This window comes from Rhea pennata, unplaced genomic scaffold (assembly GCF_028389875.1).
Source record: "Rhea pennata isolate bPtePen1 unplaced genomic scaffold, bPtePen1.pri scaffold_118, whole genome shotgun sequence".
In the NCBI taxonomy this organism is placed as follows: Eukaryota; Metazoa; Chordata; class Aves; order Rheiformes; family Rheidae; genus Rhea; species Rhea pennata.
Window position 1 is genome coordinate 64,582 of NW_026907606.1, and position 14,878 is coordinate 79,459.

A 14,878-nucleotide genomic window follows, 5' to 3' on the forward strand; every position below is an offset into this window, starting at 1 on the left:
CGGTCGCATCTGCAATACTTCAGACCTCGTTTACAAATGCATTAATTAATCTTTTTTTGTTTTTCCCCGTGTTTAGCCAAAATAACGTTTCCAACATGCAATAAACGCAGCGTTCAGCTCGGATCTTGCACGAGGGGAATCGCGACACCGCGTCCAAGAAAGCCCCGGAGGTGCCGTCGGGGCGCAGCCTGTGCAGCGCCGGATCGCAAAGGGACCTGGTGGAAACGTTTCTCCCCACAGCGCCGATTGCGGGAGGCCAGTGGAAGGTGTGGGGCAGCCCCACGGCAGGATGTGTGTGTGGGGGGTGCGGGCTTCCCCCCTGCCGCCCTTTTCGGTTCCGCCTTGGCACCAGAGAGGGGAAGAGGAACTGCTGTGGAGGGGGCGGCGCCCCATAGGGAGCTGTGGGTCTGGTGCTGCTGCTCCATAGGGAGCTGTGAGCGCTGCGTCGTGGGTCTGGCGCTGCTGCCCCATAGAGACCCGCACATGTGGTGCCCAGTCCAGCATTGCCGCCCCATAGAGAGCTGCCCGTGCTGTGCTGTGTCTGATGCTGCTGCCCCATAGGGACCTGGAGTCCCCAATGACCTTCCGCACCCCAACCCCACAGCTGCCCCGAGCCCCTGTAGATCCCCCAAGGCCCCCCATAGACCCCCCCCAGCCCCACACCTGCCCTGAGCCCCTGTAGATACCCCAAGGCCCCCATAGACCCCTGCCAGCCCCACACCTGCCCTGAGCCCCTGCAGATCCCCCAAGCCCCTCCATAGACCCCCCCAGCCCCACACCTGCCCCAAGCCCCACATAGACCCTCCCTGCAGCCCCACACCTGTTTCAAGGCCCCCATAGACCCCTGCCAGCCCTCCACCTGCCCTGAGCCCCTGCAGATCCCCCAAGCCCCCCCCTTACTCCCCCCAGCCCCACACCTGCCCCAAGCCCCACAGAGACCCTCCCTGCAGCCCCACAGCTGTTTCAAGGTCCCCATAGACCCCTGCCAGCCCCACACCTGCCCCGAGCCCCTGAAGATCCCCCAAGGCCCCCCATAGACCCCTGCCAGCCCCACACCTGCCCTGAGCCCCTGTAGATCCCCCAAGCCCCCCCATAGACCCCCCCAGCCCCACACCTGCCCCAAGCCCCACATCGACCCTCCCTGCAGCCCCACACCTGTTTCAAGGTCCCCATAGACCCCTGCCAGCCCCACACTTGCCCTGAGCCCCTGTAGATCCCCCAAGCCCCTCATAGACCCCCACACCCCCCCATATACCTTTCCTCCAACCCCCCACCTGCTTCAAGCTGCCCATAGGACCCCCCCGAGCCCCCCTCCCCCATGCCCAGACCCCCACAGCTGCCCGGACCCCCCCCCCCCCCCCACGGGCCTGCAGCCCCACAGGGGCCTCTAAACGCCCCCCCGGACCCCATAGCCCCCACAGCTTCCCCCTTCCCCCCCCCCCCGCGCCGGTGCCCCCCCCTCCACAGTCTCCCCTCCCCCTCTCCCCCCCCCCCCGCCGCGTCTGCAGCCCCGGGCGCGGCCGGCAAAACAAGCACGGCCGGGAGCGGGCCCAGGCGTCCGGCCCCCCCCTCTCCCCTCCCGGGGGACCCAGGCGTCCGGGCGCCGCCGCCCCGCGCCTCACCCGCACCTCGTGCCGGACCCACGTGCCCCCTTCCCCCCTTCCCCGCGCCGCGGAGGACCCAGGCGTCCGAGCGCCCCCGCCTCCCCACTTCCCCCCCCGCGAGGGCCCAGGCGTCCGAGCGCCCCCGCCTCCCCCCTCCCTCCCCCGCGAGGGCCCAGGCGTCCGAGCGCCCCCGCTCCTACCCTCCTCCCCCGCGAGGGCCCAGGCGTCCGAGCGCCCCCGCCCCCCTCCGCGAGGGCCCAGGCGTCCGGCCGGGCCCCGCCGCCTCCCGCGGCAACAACAACAACAGCCGCGAGGGGCCTCGCGCCAGCGCTGAGTCACCGCCCCGCCCCGCCCCGCCCCGCCGCCCCCCCCGCAGCACCGCGGCGGCCCCGCGGCGGAGCCCCACAGCGCCGCGGCCCCACAGCCCCACAGCGGGGCGGCCCCACGGCGGAGCCCCACAGCGTCACAGCCAGGCCCCACAGCAGGGCCCCGCGGCGGAGCCCCACAGCGCCAGAGCAGGGCCCCGCGGCGGAGCCCCACAGCGCCGCTGCCCCGCGGCAGGGCCCCACAGCACCACAGCCAGGCCCCACAGCAGGGCATCGCGGCCCCATGGTGGAACCCCACAGCACTGCAGCCCCACAGCAGGGCCCCATGGCAGAACCCCATGACAGAGCCCCACAGCACCAGAGCCCCACGGCGGAGCCCCACAGCGCTGCAGCCCCACAGACCCACAGCAGGGCCCCGCGGCGGTCCCACAGTGCCGTGGCCCCATGGCAGAGCCCCAGAACACCGCAGCCCCATGGCCCTGCAGCCCTAGGGCTCCACGGCGGAGCCCCAGAGCACCGCAGCCCCACGGCCCTGCAGCCCCGGTGCCCCATGGTGGAGTGCCACAACGCCACAGCCCCACAGCAGGGCTCCGCGGCGGCCCCACAGCGCTGCGGACCCACGGAGGAGCCCCACGTTGCCACAGCCCCGGGGCCCCATGGCAGAGCCCCACAGCACTGCAGCCCCGGGGCCCCACGGCAGAGCCCCACAGCACTGCAGCCCCACGGCCCTGCAGCCTCAGGGCCCCACGGTGGAGTGCCACAACGCCACAGCCCCACAGCAGGGCTCCGCGGCGGCCCCACAGCCGCGGACCCACGGAGGAGCCCCACATTGCCACAGCCCCGGGGCCCCATGGCAGAGCCCCACAGCACTGCAGCCCCGCGGCCCTGCAGCCCTGGGGCCCCACGGCAGAGCCCCACAGCACTGCAGCCCCGGGGCCCCACGGCAGAGCCCCACAGCACTGCAGCCCCACGGCCCTGCAGCCTCAGGGCCCCACGGTGGAGTGCCACAACGCCACAGCCCCACAGCAGGGCTCCGCAGTAGCCCCACAGCGCCACGGACCCATGGAGGAGCCCCACATTGCTGCAGCCCCGGAGCCCCACGGTGGAGCCCCACAGCGCTGCAGCCCCATGGCAGGGCCCCTCGGTCCCACAGCAGAGCCCCACAGTGTCGCAGCCCCACGGCCCTGCAGTCCTGGGGCTCCACGGCCGAGCCCCACTGTGCTGCAACCCCACGGCACGGCCCCATGGCAGCGCCCCATGGCGAGGCCCCACAGCCCTGCAGAGCCCCACAGCACTGCAGCCCCACAGCAGTATGGCAGCGTGGCCCCATGGTAGCTCCCCACACCAGCACCCATGGCCCCCCAGTGGGGCCCCACAGCCCCATGACCCCGCAGTGGGGCCCCACAACAGGGTCCCACGGCGGCGCCCTGTGGCCCTACTGCCCCATGGCAGGGCCCCACTGCAGCACCCCACAGCCCTGCAGCCCCACAACAGGGCCTCACGGCAGTGCTTTGCAGCCTCACGGCCCCACTGTGGGGCCCCATGGCAGCGCCCATAGCCCTGTGGCCCCGCAGCCCCATGGCCCCGCAGCGGCCCCACAGTCCCATGGCAGGGCCCCATAGCAGCAAGGCCCCATCGCAGTGCCCCACAGCCCCACAGCGGCATGGCAGCCCAGCTCCATGGCCCCACAGCAGGGCCCCACAGCAGGGCCCCATGGCAGTGCCCTGCAGCCCTACAGCCCCATGGCCCCACGGTGGGGCCCCAACACAGCACCCCACAGCCCTGTAGCCCCATAACAGGGCCCCATGGCAGTGCCCTGCAGCCCCACAGCGGGGCCCCATGGCAGCGCCCATAGCCCTGTGGCCCCTGCAGCCCCATGGCGGGGCCCTGTGGCAGTGAGGCCCCATGGCGGAGCCCCACAGCCCCACGGCCCCACAGCAAGGCCCCACGGCAGAGCCCTACAGCACTGCAGCCCCACAGTGGGGCCCCACAGCAGGGCCCCATGGCATCGCCCTGCAGCCTCACAGCCCCATGGTGTGGCCCCATCACCCTGCAGCCCCATGGCAAAGCCCAACACTCCTGCAGCCCCATGGTGGGGGGGGCTTACAGCCCTGTGGCCCCATGGCACTGCAGCCGCACAGCGTGGCCCCACTGGTGCCACCACACGACCCCATGGCAAGGCCCCATGGCACTGCAGCAGGGTCCCATGGCTCCACAGCCCCACAGTGTGGCCCCATGGCCTTGTCCGCAGTCTCGTGGCGCAACCCGGGGGCCCCACAACTCCACAGTGTGGCCCCATGGCTCCACGGCCCGGCTTGATGGCCTGACAGCACGGACCTACAGCCCCACGGCTCAGCCCCACAGCGCAGCCCCAAAGCATGGCCTCATGCCACAGCCCCCTGGCACCCTCCATCTCTGCCCCACAGCGCCAGGGCTGCAACCTCTTGCCCCAGCCCAGCCCCACAGCCATGGGGCTGGCAGCACTGGGAGCACTGGGAGCCGTGGGGCCAACGGTGCTGGGGTTACTGGGAGCACTGGCAGCCATGGGGCTGGCAGCATTGAGGTCACTGGGAGAACTGGGAGCTGTGAGGCGGGCAGTGGAGGGGGGGTTACTAGGAACACTGGGAGCCATGGGGGAGATGATGGGTGGTCACTGGGAACACTGGGAGCTGTATGGCAGGCAACAGGGGGTTTCTGGGAGCACTGGGAGCCATGGGGCGGGCAGCATTGAGGTCACTGGGAGAACTGGGAGCTATGGGGCGGATGGTGGGTGGTCACTGGGAACACTGGGAGCCGTGGGGCAGGTGGTGAGGGGTTACTGGGAGCACTGGGAGCCATGGGATGGGTGGCAGGGAGTCACTGGGAGCATTGGGAGCTGTAGGGCAGGTGGTGGTGGGGTTACCAGGAGCACTGGGAGCCGTGGGGCAGGCAGCACTGGGGTCACTGGGAGACATGGAGCTGATGGCGGAGGATTACGGGGAGCACTGGGAGCCATAGGGCAGGCGGTGGGGGTTACTGAGAGCACTGGGAGCCGTGGGGCCGACGGCGCTGGGGTCACTGGGAGCACTGGGAGCCGTGGGGCAGGCAGTGGGGGGTTACTGAGAGCACTGGGAGCCATGGGGCCGACGGTGCTGGGGTCACTGGGAGCACTGGGAGCCGTGGGGCAGGCAGTGGGAGTTACTGGGAGCACTGGGAGCCATGGGGCCGACAGCGCTGGGGACACTGGGAGCACTGGGAGCTGTGGGACAGGCGGTGGGGGTTACTGGGAGCACTGGGAGCTGTGGGGCGGACAGCAGTGGGGTCACTGGGAGCACTGGGAGCCGTGGGGCCCCGGCGTCCCCCCCACGCGTTGTGTCACCGCTCTGCTATGGCAGCTGGACCCCACATCTGGCGGCGGCAGCCCAGATGTTTGGTTGCCGCGGCGACGGCTGCCTGTAAACACGTTCCCCCCCCCTCAATGATGGGGGAGAGGCGCCGCCCGGACGCCTGGGCCCTGCCCGGATGCCTGGGCCCCCCCTGGGGGGCTCCTGCTGTCTGGGCTCAGGGTTTTGGTCCGACATGGGCAACGCCCGGCGCCCGGACACCTGGGCCCCTCAGGATACCTACAGGCTCAGGGCAGGAGTTGCCAGGTGCCCGGACGCCTGGGCCCCTTGGAATACCTGCGGGCTCAGAGCAGGGGGTGCCGGGCGCCCGGACGCCTGGGCCCTTCAGGATAACTGCAGGCTCAGAGCATGGGGCACTGGGTGCCCGGACGCCTGGGCCACTCTGGATACCTTTGGGCTCAGAGCAGGGGGTGCCGGGCGCCTGGACGCCTGGGCCCTTTGGGATAACTGCAGGCTCGGAGCAGGGGGTGCCGGGCGCCCGGACGCCTGGGCCCCTGCACAGCTGGCACGGGCACCCCGGTGCCGGAGGCGGAGGCCGGAGCCGCCCCAATTTTCCGCACGCTCCGGCCCCAAACGGGCGCCAGGAAAGAGTGAGGACGGTGCTGGCTGGGGCAGCAGCCGCCTCCGTGCCTCAGTTTCCCCCAGGCGCTGCTGGTCTCTCCCGGACACCTGGGCCCCTCCCTGGTTCAAGGCGGCGGGGGGAGGGGGGGCAGTGGGGTCTCTGGGGTCAGAGCGAGGGGGGCCGGACGCCTGGGCTCTTTTTTTTGGGGTGGGTGGGGGTCATGGGTCGGGGCAAGAGGAAGCTGCCCGGACGCCTGGGTCCTCTCTGGCTCAGGCAGGTGCCGCCGTGGGGCTGGACCCGCTCGGAGCGGCCCCTTTCTGCCCCACATCCAGCCTGGTTCTGCCCCACATCCAGCCCGGTTCTGCCCTGGTTCTGCCCCAGTTCTGCTCCAGTTCCTGCCCAGTTTGTGCCCTGGTTCTGCCTCGGTCCACCCTGCTCCCGCCCCAGTTCTGCCCCAGTTCCAGCCCAGTTCCTGCCCTAGTTCTGCTCTGGTTCTAGCCTGGTTCTGTCCCTGGTCCTATCCCGACTCTGTCCCGCTCCTGCCCTCTGTCCTGCCCCGGTTCTGCCCCTGCTTCCTGCCCTGGTTCTGCCTCGGTCCAGCCTGCTCCTGCCCCAGTTCTGCTCTGGTTCCGGTTCGGTTCCAGCCCTGGTTGTAGTTGGGTTCCAGCCTGGTTCCTGCCCTGGCTCCAACCCGGTTATGTCCCGATTCTGCCCTGCTCCTGTCCCAGTTCTGCCCCAGTTCCAGCCTGGTGCTGCCCCGGTGCTGCCCCGGCTCCAGCCCAGCTCCAGCCCAGTTCCAGCCCGGTTCTGCCCCAGCTCCTGTCCCAGTTCTTCCCCGGTTCCAGCCTGGTGCTTCCCTGGTTCTGCCCAGGCTCCAGCCCGGTTCCAGCCCGGTTCTTCCCCGTTTCTGCCCCGATTCCAGCCCGGTGCTGCCCTGGCTGCTGCCCCGGTGCTGCCCGGGCTCCAGCCCGGTTCTGCCCCGATTCTGCCCCGGTTCTGCCCGCACCTGCGGCGGGGCCGCGCCGTGAGCTCAGCGCTGGCGCCCGGCCCGGCCCGCGGCTATGAAAAGGGGCCGGAGCCGCCCCGCGCCCGCACTGCGGCCGCCCCGCGCCGAGCCGGGCCGAACCGAACCGATCCGGGCCGATTCGGACCGAACCGGGCCGATCCGAACCGAATCGGGCCGATTCGAATCGAACCGAACCGAACTGAACCGGACCGAGCCGAGCCGGATCGGGCAAGCTGCTCCCGAGCCCGAGCGCCGGAACCGAGCCGGGTCCCGACCCCGCGCCGGAGCCGCAGCGAACCGGGACGAGCCGCGCGCCGGCACTGGGAGCGGGACCAGGAGCGGATCCGGATCCGGATCGGCCCCGCTGAGCCCCGCGCCGGAACCGGCACCGGCTCGGGGAGCGGATCCGGATCCGGATCGGCCCCGCGGAGCCCCGCGCCGGCACCGGGACCGGATCCGGGTTCGGGACCGGGTCCAGATCGGCCCCGCCGAGCACCCGCCAGAACCGGCACCGGCTCGGGGAGCGGATCCGGATCCAGATCAGCCCCGCGGAGCCCCGCGCCGGCACCGGGACCGGATCCGGGTTCGGGACCGGGTCCAGATCGGCCCCACCGAGCCCCGCGCCGACACTGGCACCGGCTTGGGGAGCGGATCCGGATCCGGATCGGCCCCGCAGAGCCCCGCGCCGGCACCGGGACCGGATCCAGGTTCAGGACCGGGTCTGGGTCCGGATCGGCCCCGCCGAGCCCGCGCCGGCACCGAAGCCCCATTGGGACCGTCCCAGGTAGCGCCCGGGAAAGCGGCACTGGGGAGACTAGGAGCACTGGGCGGGGGGGGGGGAGAGACGACACTGGGAGCACTGGGGGGGGGGAGGGGGGGAACTGGGAGCATTGGAAGCATTGGGCTCTCCTAGGGCAACTGGAGCTACTGCCATGTGCTGGTGCAACTGGGGTTGCTGGTGTGACTCGGGGACTGGGAGCACTGGGGTTACTGGTGCGACTGGGGTTACTGGGAGTGCTGGGAGGGAGCTGGGAGCACTGGGGTTACTGGTGCGACTGGGGTTACTGGGAACACTGGGAGGGGGCTGGGAGCACCGGGCTATTCTGGGGCAACTGGGATTGCTGGCATTTGTGGGTGGGACTGAGGTTGCTGGTGGGACTGGGGCTGCAGGGAGCACTGGGATTACTGGGAGCACTGGGCTTACTGGTGAGTCTGGGGTTACTGGTAAGCTGGGGGTTACTGGGAGCACTGGGGTTAGTGGGAGCTCTGGGGTTGCTGAGAGCACTGGGATTACTGGGAGCACTGGGGTTACTGATGGGTCTGAGGTTACTGGTAAACTGGGCATTACTGGGAGCACTGGGGTTAGTGGGAGCTCTGGGGTTGCTGAGAGCACTGGGATTACTGGGAGCACTGGGGTACTGATGGGTCTGGGGTTACTGGTAAACTGGGCATTACTGGGAGCACTGGGGTTAGTGGGAGCTCTAGGGTTGCTGAAAGCACTGGGATTACTGGGAGCACTGGGGCTACTGATGGGTCTGGATTTACTGGTAAATCAGGCATTACTGGGAGCACTGGGGTTAGTGGGAGCTCTGGGGTTGCTGAGAGCACTGGGATTACTGGGAGCACTGGGGTTACTGATGGGTCTGAGGTTACTGGTAAATTGGGCATTATTGGGAGCACTGGGGTTAGTGGGAGCTCTAGGGTTGCTGAAAGCACTGGGATTACTGGGAGCACTGGGGTTAGTGGGAGTTCTGGGGTTGCTGAGAGCACTGGGATTACTGGGAGCACTGGGTTTACTGGTAAATTGGGCATTACTGGGAGCACTGGGGTTGCTGGGAGCACTGGGTTACTGGTGGGTCTGAGATTGCTGGTTGGTCTGGGATTGCTGGTGGGTCTGGGGTTGGTGAGAGCACTAGGGTTGCTGGGAGCACTGGGCTTGCTGGTGGCTCTGGCATTATGGCTCAGGCATTACTGGGAGCACTGGGGTTACTGGGAGCACTGGTGCTGGGGGACTCCATGCTTTTGGGGTCTCTCCAAGCCCCGGGGCTGCCGCACAGTGACCATCACCAGGGTGAGTCCCTCCATCATCTCCCTCCATCATCTTTCTCCATCATTTCCATCATCTCCCTCCATTGTCTTCCTCCATCTCTATCACCTCCATTTCCATTTCCATCACCTCCATCCTCATCACCTCCATGTCCGTCTTCACCTCCATCTCCCTCCGTCTCCATCTCCTTCCACTTCTATCTTCCTTCACCTCCATCTTCCTTCATCATTTCATGTCCCTCCATCATGTTCCTCCATCTCCATCCCCCTCCATCTTTCTCCATCTTCATCTCCTTCCATCATCTCCTTCCATCATCTCCTTCCAGCTCGCCCCACACCCCAAGGGTGAACCCAGGCATCTGGGCCAGAGGGCAGACTGGGGGGTGCTGGGGGCCTGGGGGTCCTTAGGGGGATAGGAGGGTGCTGTGGGGCTGCGGGTGGCACTGTGGGTCACGGGTGCCATGGGTCACAGGTACTATGGGGTTGGTGTTTCCATTGGTCACGGGTGCTATGCGTCACAGTTACTATGGGGTGGGTGTTGTGGGTCATGGGTGCTATGAGGTGGTGCCATGGGTCATGGGTGCCATGGGTCATGGGTGCTATGGGGTTGGTGCTGCTGTGGGTCACAGGTGCTGTGGGTCACAGATGCTATGAGGTGGGTGCTGTGGGTCATGGGTGCCATGGCTTGGTGTCCTGGCTCACGGGCGCCATGGGTGGTGAGTGTCGTGGGTCATGGGTGCTGCTGTGGGTCGGTGCTGTGGGTTGGTACTACTGTGTCTCATGGGTGCTGTAGGTCAGCGGTGCTGTGGGTCCATGGAGCTGTGGGTGGGTGCTGTGGGTCAGTGATGTTGTGGGTAGGTGCCATGGGAGTGTAGGTGCTATGGGTCATGGGTGATGCCATGGGTCATGGATTAGACCATGAGTTGGTGCTGTGGGTCATGGTGCCACGGCTGCATGATGCTGTGGGTCACAGCACCGTGGGTGGGTGATGCCATGGATGGGTGGTGCCATGGGTGGGTGCCACAGGTCAAGGTGCCCTGGGTGCATGTAGCTGTGGGTCAGTGGTGTGGTTTGGTGGCTGTGGGTCACGGCTGCTGTGGGTCCATGCTGTGGGCAGGTGACACTGTGGCGTATGGGTGTGCTGGATGGGGGATGCCATGGGTGATGGGTGCTGTGGGTCAGTGGGTGACACTGTGGGTCAGTCCCAGGGGTGGATGATGCCATGGGTGAAGGGCATGAGTGGAAGCCAGAGGTAGGTGGGTGAAATCGTGGGTCAGGACCCAGGTGGTGACACTGTGGGTTGGGGCCTGGGTGGTGACACCATAGGTCGTCGCTGGGGGTAATGCCGTGGGTCAGTGATGCTGTGGGTCAGTGCCCAGGTGACAACACCCTGGGTGCCACTGGGGGTCAAGGACATGAGTGGTGATGCTATGGGTTGGTGCTGCTGTGCACTGGTGTCTGGTTGGTGACACCATGGGTGGTACTTTGGGTCAGGGCCACAGAAGGTGACACCATAGGTGATGCCGTGGGTCAGTGATGCCATGAATTGGTGGTTGGGTGGTGGCACCACTGTTGACACTGTGGGTCAGGGCCACAGATGGTGATACCATAGGTGACGCAGTGGGTCAATGATGCCATGAATTGGTGGTTGGGTGGTGGCACCACTGTTGACACCGTGGGTCAGGGCCACAGATGGTGATACCATAGGTGACGCAGTGGGTCAGCGATGCCATGAGTTGGTGCCTGGGTGGTGACACTGTGGTTGACGCCATGGGTCAGGGCCACGGGTGGTGACACTGCAGTCAGGGCCATGGGTGGCAGCACCGTGGGTGATGCCGTGGGTCAATGATGCCCCGGTGATGACGCACGTGTCCCCCACAGGAGCATGTGGCTGAGGCTGGCGTTGGTGCTGCTGGTGCTGGCGGGGGCGCGGGGGGACGAGGGGCCGCCCTGGGCCCCCCCCGGCCCCACGGCGCCGCCGGGGCACCCGTGTGGGGCGGCGGTGCTCGAGGACCTGCTGAGCCGCCTGAGGGCCCTGGAGGGGCAAGTGCGGGCGCTGCAGGGCCAGTGTGGGGCTGAGGGCTGGCCCCAGGCTGTCACCGGTACGGGAGGGACATGGGGGACGTGGGGGGACATGGTGGGATGTGGAGGACATGGAGGGACATGGTGGGACATGGTGGGACATGGAGGGACATGGAGGGACACGGTGGGACATGGTGGGACATGGGGGACATGGAGGGACGTGGTGGGACATGATGGGACATGGAGGGACGTGGTGGGACATGGTGGACGTGGTGGGACATGGTGGGACATGGAGGGACGTGGTGGGACATGGGGGATGTGGTGGGACATGGTGGGATGTGGTGGGACATGGGGAGACATGGGGGGGGATGGGGAACATGGAGGGATGGTGGGGTGGGACGGGGCAGCAGGACGGCCTCAGGCAGCCATGGGGTGGAGGTGGGGCTTGCACAAAGGGGGTGGGGCTTTCACTGCAGGGGGTGGAGCTTGCAGAAGGGGCGGGGCTTGCAAGAGCTTGGGGCTGGGCTTGCACCACTGGGTGTTGCTTGCGTGGGAGCGGGGGGCGGGGCTTGCACCAAAGCAGGTGGGTGGGGTTGCAACATGGTGGGTGGGGCTTGCACCACCAGTGGGTGGGGCTTGCAGCAGAGCAGGCTGAGAGTAGCCCAGAGGGGGCGGGGCTTGCACCTTCAAGGCGGGGCTTTTGCCAATGTGGGTGGGTCCAGTGCCAGTGTGGGCGGGGCTTGTGAGCAGAGTGCTGGGGCGGGGCTTGCACCACTTGAGGTGGGGCTTGCATGGCTGGGGGCGGAGCTTGAACTGGAAAGGATGGGGCTTCTGCCAATGAGGGTTCGGCTTGTGCCAGCGGGGGCAGGGCTTGCAGCTCTGGGGGCGGGGCTTGTGCTGGAGGGGGCAGGGCTTGTGCTGGAGGACAGGAGCTTGCAGTGGAGTGGGCGGGGCTTGCATTGTGGCAGGCGGGGCTTGTGCCAGTGTGGGCGGGGCTTGCAGTGGAGTGGCCTGGGCTTGCATCAGAGAGGGCGGGGCTTGCAACAGAGTGGGCGGGGCTTGCACCAGAGTGGCCCAGGCTTGCAGTGGAGTGGGTGGGGCTTGCACTAGAGGGTGGGGTTTGTGCCAGAGTGGCCCAGGCTTGCCCCAGAATGGGCGGGGGCTTCTGCTAGAGGGCGGGACTTGCACCAGAGTGGGAGGGGCCTGTGCCAGAGTGGGTGGGGCTTGTGCTAGAGGGTGGGGCTTGTTCCAGAGTGGGAAGGGGCTTCCTCTAGAGGGCGGGGCTTGCACCAGAATGGGCAGGGCTTGCTCCAGACTGAGTGGGGCTTTCTGCCAGAGGGCGGGGCTTGCTCCAGAATGGGCGGGGCTTCTGCTAGAGGGCGGGGCTTGTGCCAGGATGGGCGGGGCTTGCTCCAGGATGGGCGGGGGCTTCCGCTGGGGGGCGGGACTTGCACCAGAATGGGCGGGGCTTGCTCCAGGATGGGCGGGGGCTTCCGCTGGGGGGCGGGACTTGCACCAGAATGGGCGGGGCTTGCTCCAGGATGGGCGGGGGCTTGCTCCAGGATGGGCGGGGCTTGCTCCAGGATGGGCGGGGGCTTCCGCGAGGGGGCGGGGCTCGCGCCGGAGCGGGCGGGGCCGGCAGGGCGCTGTCGCCGCAGGGCGGACGGACGCGCGGCGCCTGTGCAGCGGGCGCGGGGTCTTCGCGGCGGGGCGCTGCGCCTGCACCTGCGAGCCGGGCTGGGGCGGCCCGACGTGCGCCGAGCGCCGGTGCCCCGGCGACTGCAGCGACCAGGGCCGGTGCCGGGCCGGGCGCTGCCGTTGCTTCGCCGGCTACGCGGGCGCCGCCTGCGACGCCGCCGTCGCCGCCTGCCCCCCCGGGCGCGCCGGGCCCCGCTGCCGCCTCGGTGCGCCCCTCTCTCCACCCCCTCCTTCGCCCGGTGCTCCCAGTGCCCTCCCAGTGCCCTCCCAGTGCTCCCACTGCCCCTCACAGTGCTCCCACTGCCCTCCCACTGCCTTCCCAGTGCCCCTCCCAGTGCTCCCAGTGCCCTCTCAGTGCTCCCAGTGCCCTCCCAGTGCTCCCACTGCCCTCCCACTGCCTACCCAGTGCCCTCCCAGTGCTCCCACTGCCCCTCCCAGTGCTCCCAGTGCCCTCCCACTGCCTTCCCAGTGCCCCTCCCAGTGCTCCCAGTGCCCTCTCAGTGCTCCCAGTGGCCCTCCCAGTGCCCTCTCAGTGCCCTCCGAGTGCCCTCCTAGTGCTCCCAGTGCCCCTCCCAGTGCTCCTAGTGCCCTCCTAGTGCCTCTCCCAGTGCTCCCAGTGCTCCTCCAAGTGCTCCCAATGCCCCCCTGGGTGCGCTGGGCCCTGCTGTCGCCTTGGTGCGCCCCTCTCTCCCCCTCCCCAGTGCTCCCAGTGCTCCTAGTGCCCTCCCACTGCCTTCCCAGTGCCCTCCCAGTGCTCCCAGTGCTCCCAGTGCCCTCTCAGTGCTCCCAGTGGCCCTCCCAGTGTTCCTAGTGCCCTCTCAGTGCCCTCCGAGTGCCCTCCTAGTGCTCCCAGTGCTCCTAGTGCCCTCCCAGTGCCCTCCCAGTGCCCCTCCTGGTGCTCCCAGTGCCCTCTCAGTGCTCCCAGTGCCCCTTCTGGTGCTCCCAGTGCTCCTCCCAGTGCTCCCAATGCCCCCTGGGTGCACTGGGCCCCGCTGTCACCTTGGTGCGCCCCTCTCTCCCCCTCCCCAGTGCTCCCAATGCCCCTCCCAGTGCCCTCCCAGTGCCCCTCCCAGTGCTTCCAGTGCCCCTCCCGGTGCTCCCAGTGCCCCTCCCAGTGCTCCTAGTGCCCTCCCAGTGTCCTCCCAGTGCCCTGCCAGTGCTCCCAGTGCCCCTCTCAGTGCTCCCAGTGCCCTCCCAGTGCTCCCAGTGCCTCTCCCAGTGCCCTCCCAGTGCTTTTAGTGCCCCTCCTAGTGTTCCCTGTGCCCCCCCAGTGCTTCCCACTGCGCCCCAGGGTGTCCCCAGCACCCTTTTCTGGCATGTCCCCCTGGTGTCTGCATGGCGTCCCCATCCCGTGGGTGCCCAATCCCCATGGTGTCCTGATGGCATCCTCATCCCACGGGTGCCCCATCCCCACGGTGTTCCCATGGTGTCCCCATCCCGTGGGTGCCCCATCCCCGTGGTGTTCCCATGGTGTCCCCACCCCGTGGGTGCCCCATCCCCACAGTGTTTGCATGGTGTCCCCATCCCATGGTTTCTTCATCCCCATGGTGTTCCCATGGCATCCCCATCCCATGGGTGTCCTGTCCCCATGGTATTCCCACGGTGTCCCTGTCCCATGGGTGCTCCATCCCCATGGTGTTCCCATGGTGTCCCCATCCCGTGGGTGCCCCATCCCCACAGTGTTCGCATGGTGTCCCCATCCCATGGTTTCTTCATCCCCATGGTGTCCCCATGGCATCCCCATCCCATGGGTGCCCCATCCCCACGGTGTTCCCATGGGGTCCCCATGCCATGGGTTCTTCACCCCAGGGTGTCCCCATGGTGTCCCCATCCTATGGGTGTCCCTGTGGTATCCCCAGGGTGTGCCTGTCCCATGGGTGCCCCGTCCCATGGTGTCCCCATCCCGTGGGAGCCCCATCCTCAGGGTGTCCCCATAGTGGCGCTCACTGATGGTGCCATGTCCCCACAGAGATCCCCTTGGTGACCCTGCATGTGACTGCCCGCAACCAGACGTCCTTCCAGGTGGCCTGGTCACAGCCACAACAGCCTGTGGATGGCTTCCAGGTGGCCATCATCCCCATGGTGAGCTGGAACCCCAACGTGTCCCCAACACACCCATGGCCCCAGGACAAGCCAATGGCTGTGACCACCTGCCGGCTACCAGGCTTGGGGATGGAGATGGGGGACAGGTCCCCACTGTGGGATCCCCAACACGTCTCCGACGCATCCCC

The 14,878-nt window shown here is 68.1% G+C and overlaps 1 protein-coding gene and 1 long non-coding RNA gene across 14 annotated transcripts in view; one reads left to right on the forward strand and one right to left on the reverse strand.

The window, feature by feature from the left end:
• Positions 1-29: 29 nt before the first annotated feature.
• On the reverse strand, positions 30-1,897 carry LOC134154159 (uncharacterized). Of its 2 annotated transcripts, none has more exons than XR_009961344.1 (2): positions 1,805-1,897; positions 30-459 (listed from the first exon to the last, which is right to left on the reverse strand). It is a non-coding gene; the product is annotated as an uncharacterized LOC134154159 (long non-coding RNA). The 2 variants fall into 2 exon arrangements; XR_009961343.1 differs by having other exon boundaries at positions 30-462.
• A 5,676-nt stretch (positions 1,898-7,573) lies between these two features.
• The window catches only part of LOC134154152 (tenascin-X-like), a 56,068-nt gene continuing 48,763 nt past the window's right edge, over positions 7,574-14,878 (forward strand). For 10 of the 12 annotated variants that reach the window (XM_062600850.1, XM_062600859.1, XM_062600851.1 and 7 more), the window contains exons 1-4: positions 7,574-7,665; positions 10,809-11,029; positions 12,608-12,853; positions 14,617-14,729. In XM_062600850.1, the coding sequence (XP_062456834.1) occupies positions 10,813-11,029; positions 12,608-12,853; positions 14,617-14,729 (576 nt within the window). In that variant the 5' untranslated portion in view covers positions 7,574-7,665; positions 10,809-10,812. Of the gene's footprint in view, positions 7,666-10,808; positions 11,030-12,607; positions 12,854-14,616; positions 14,730-14,878 lie in introns of those variants that run through there. The other 2 variants (XM_062600852.1, XM_062600854.1) reach the window with 2 other exon arrangements.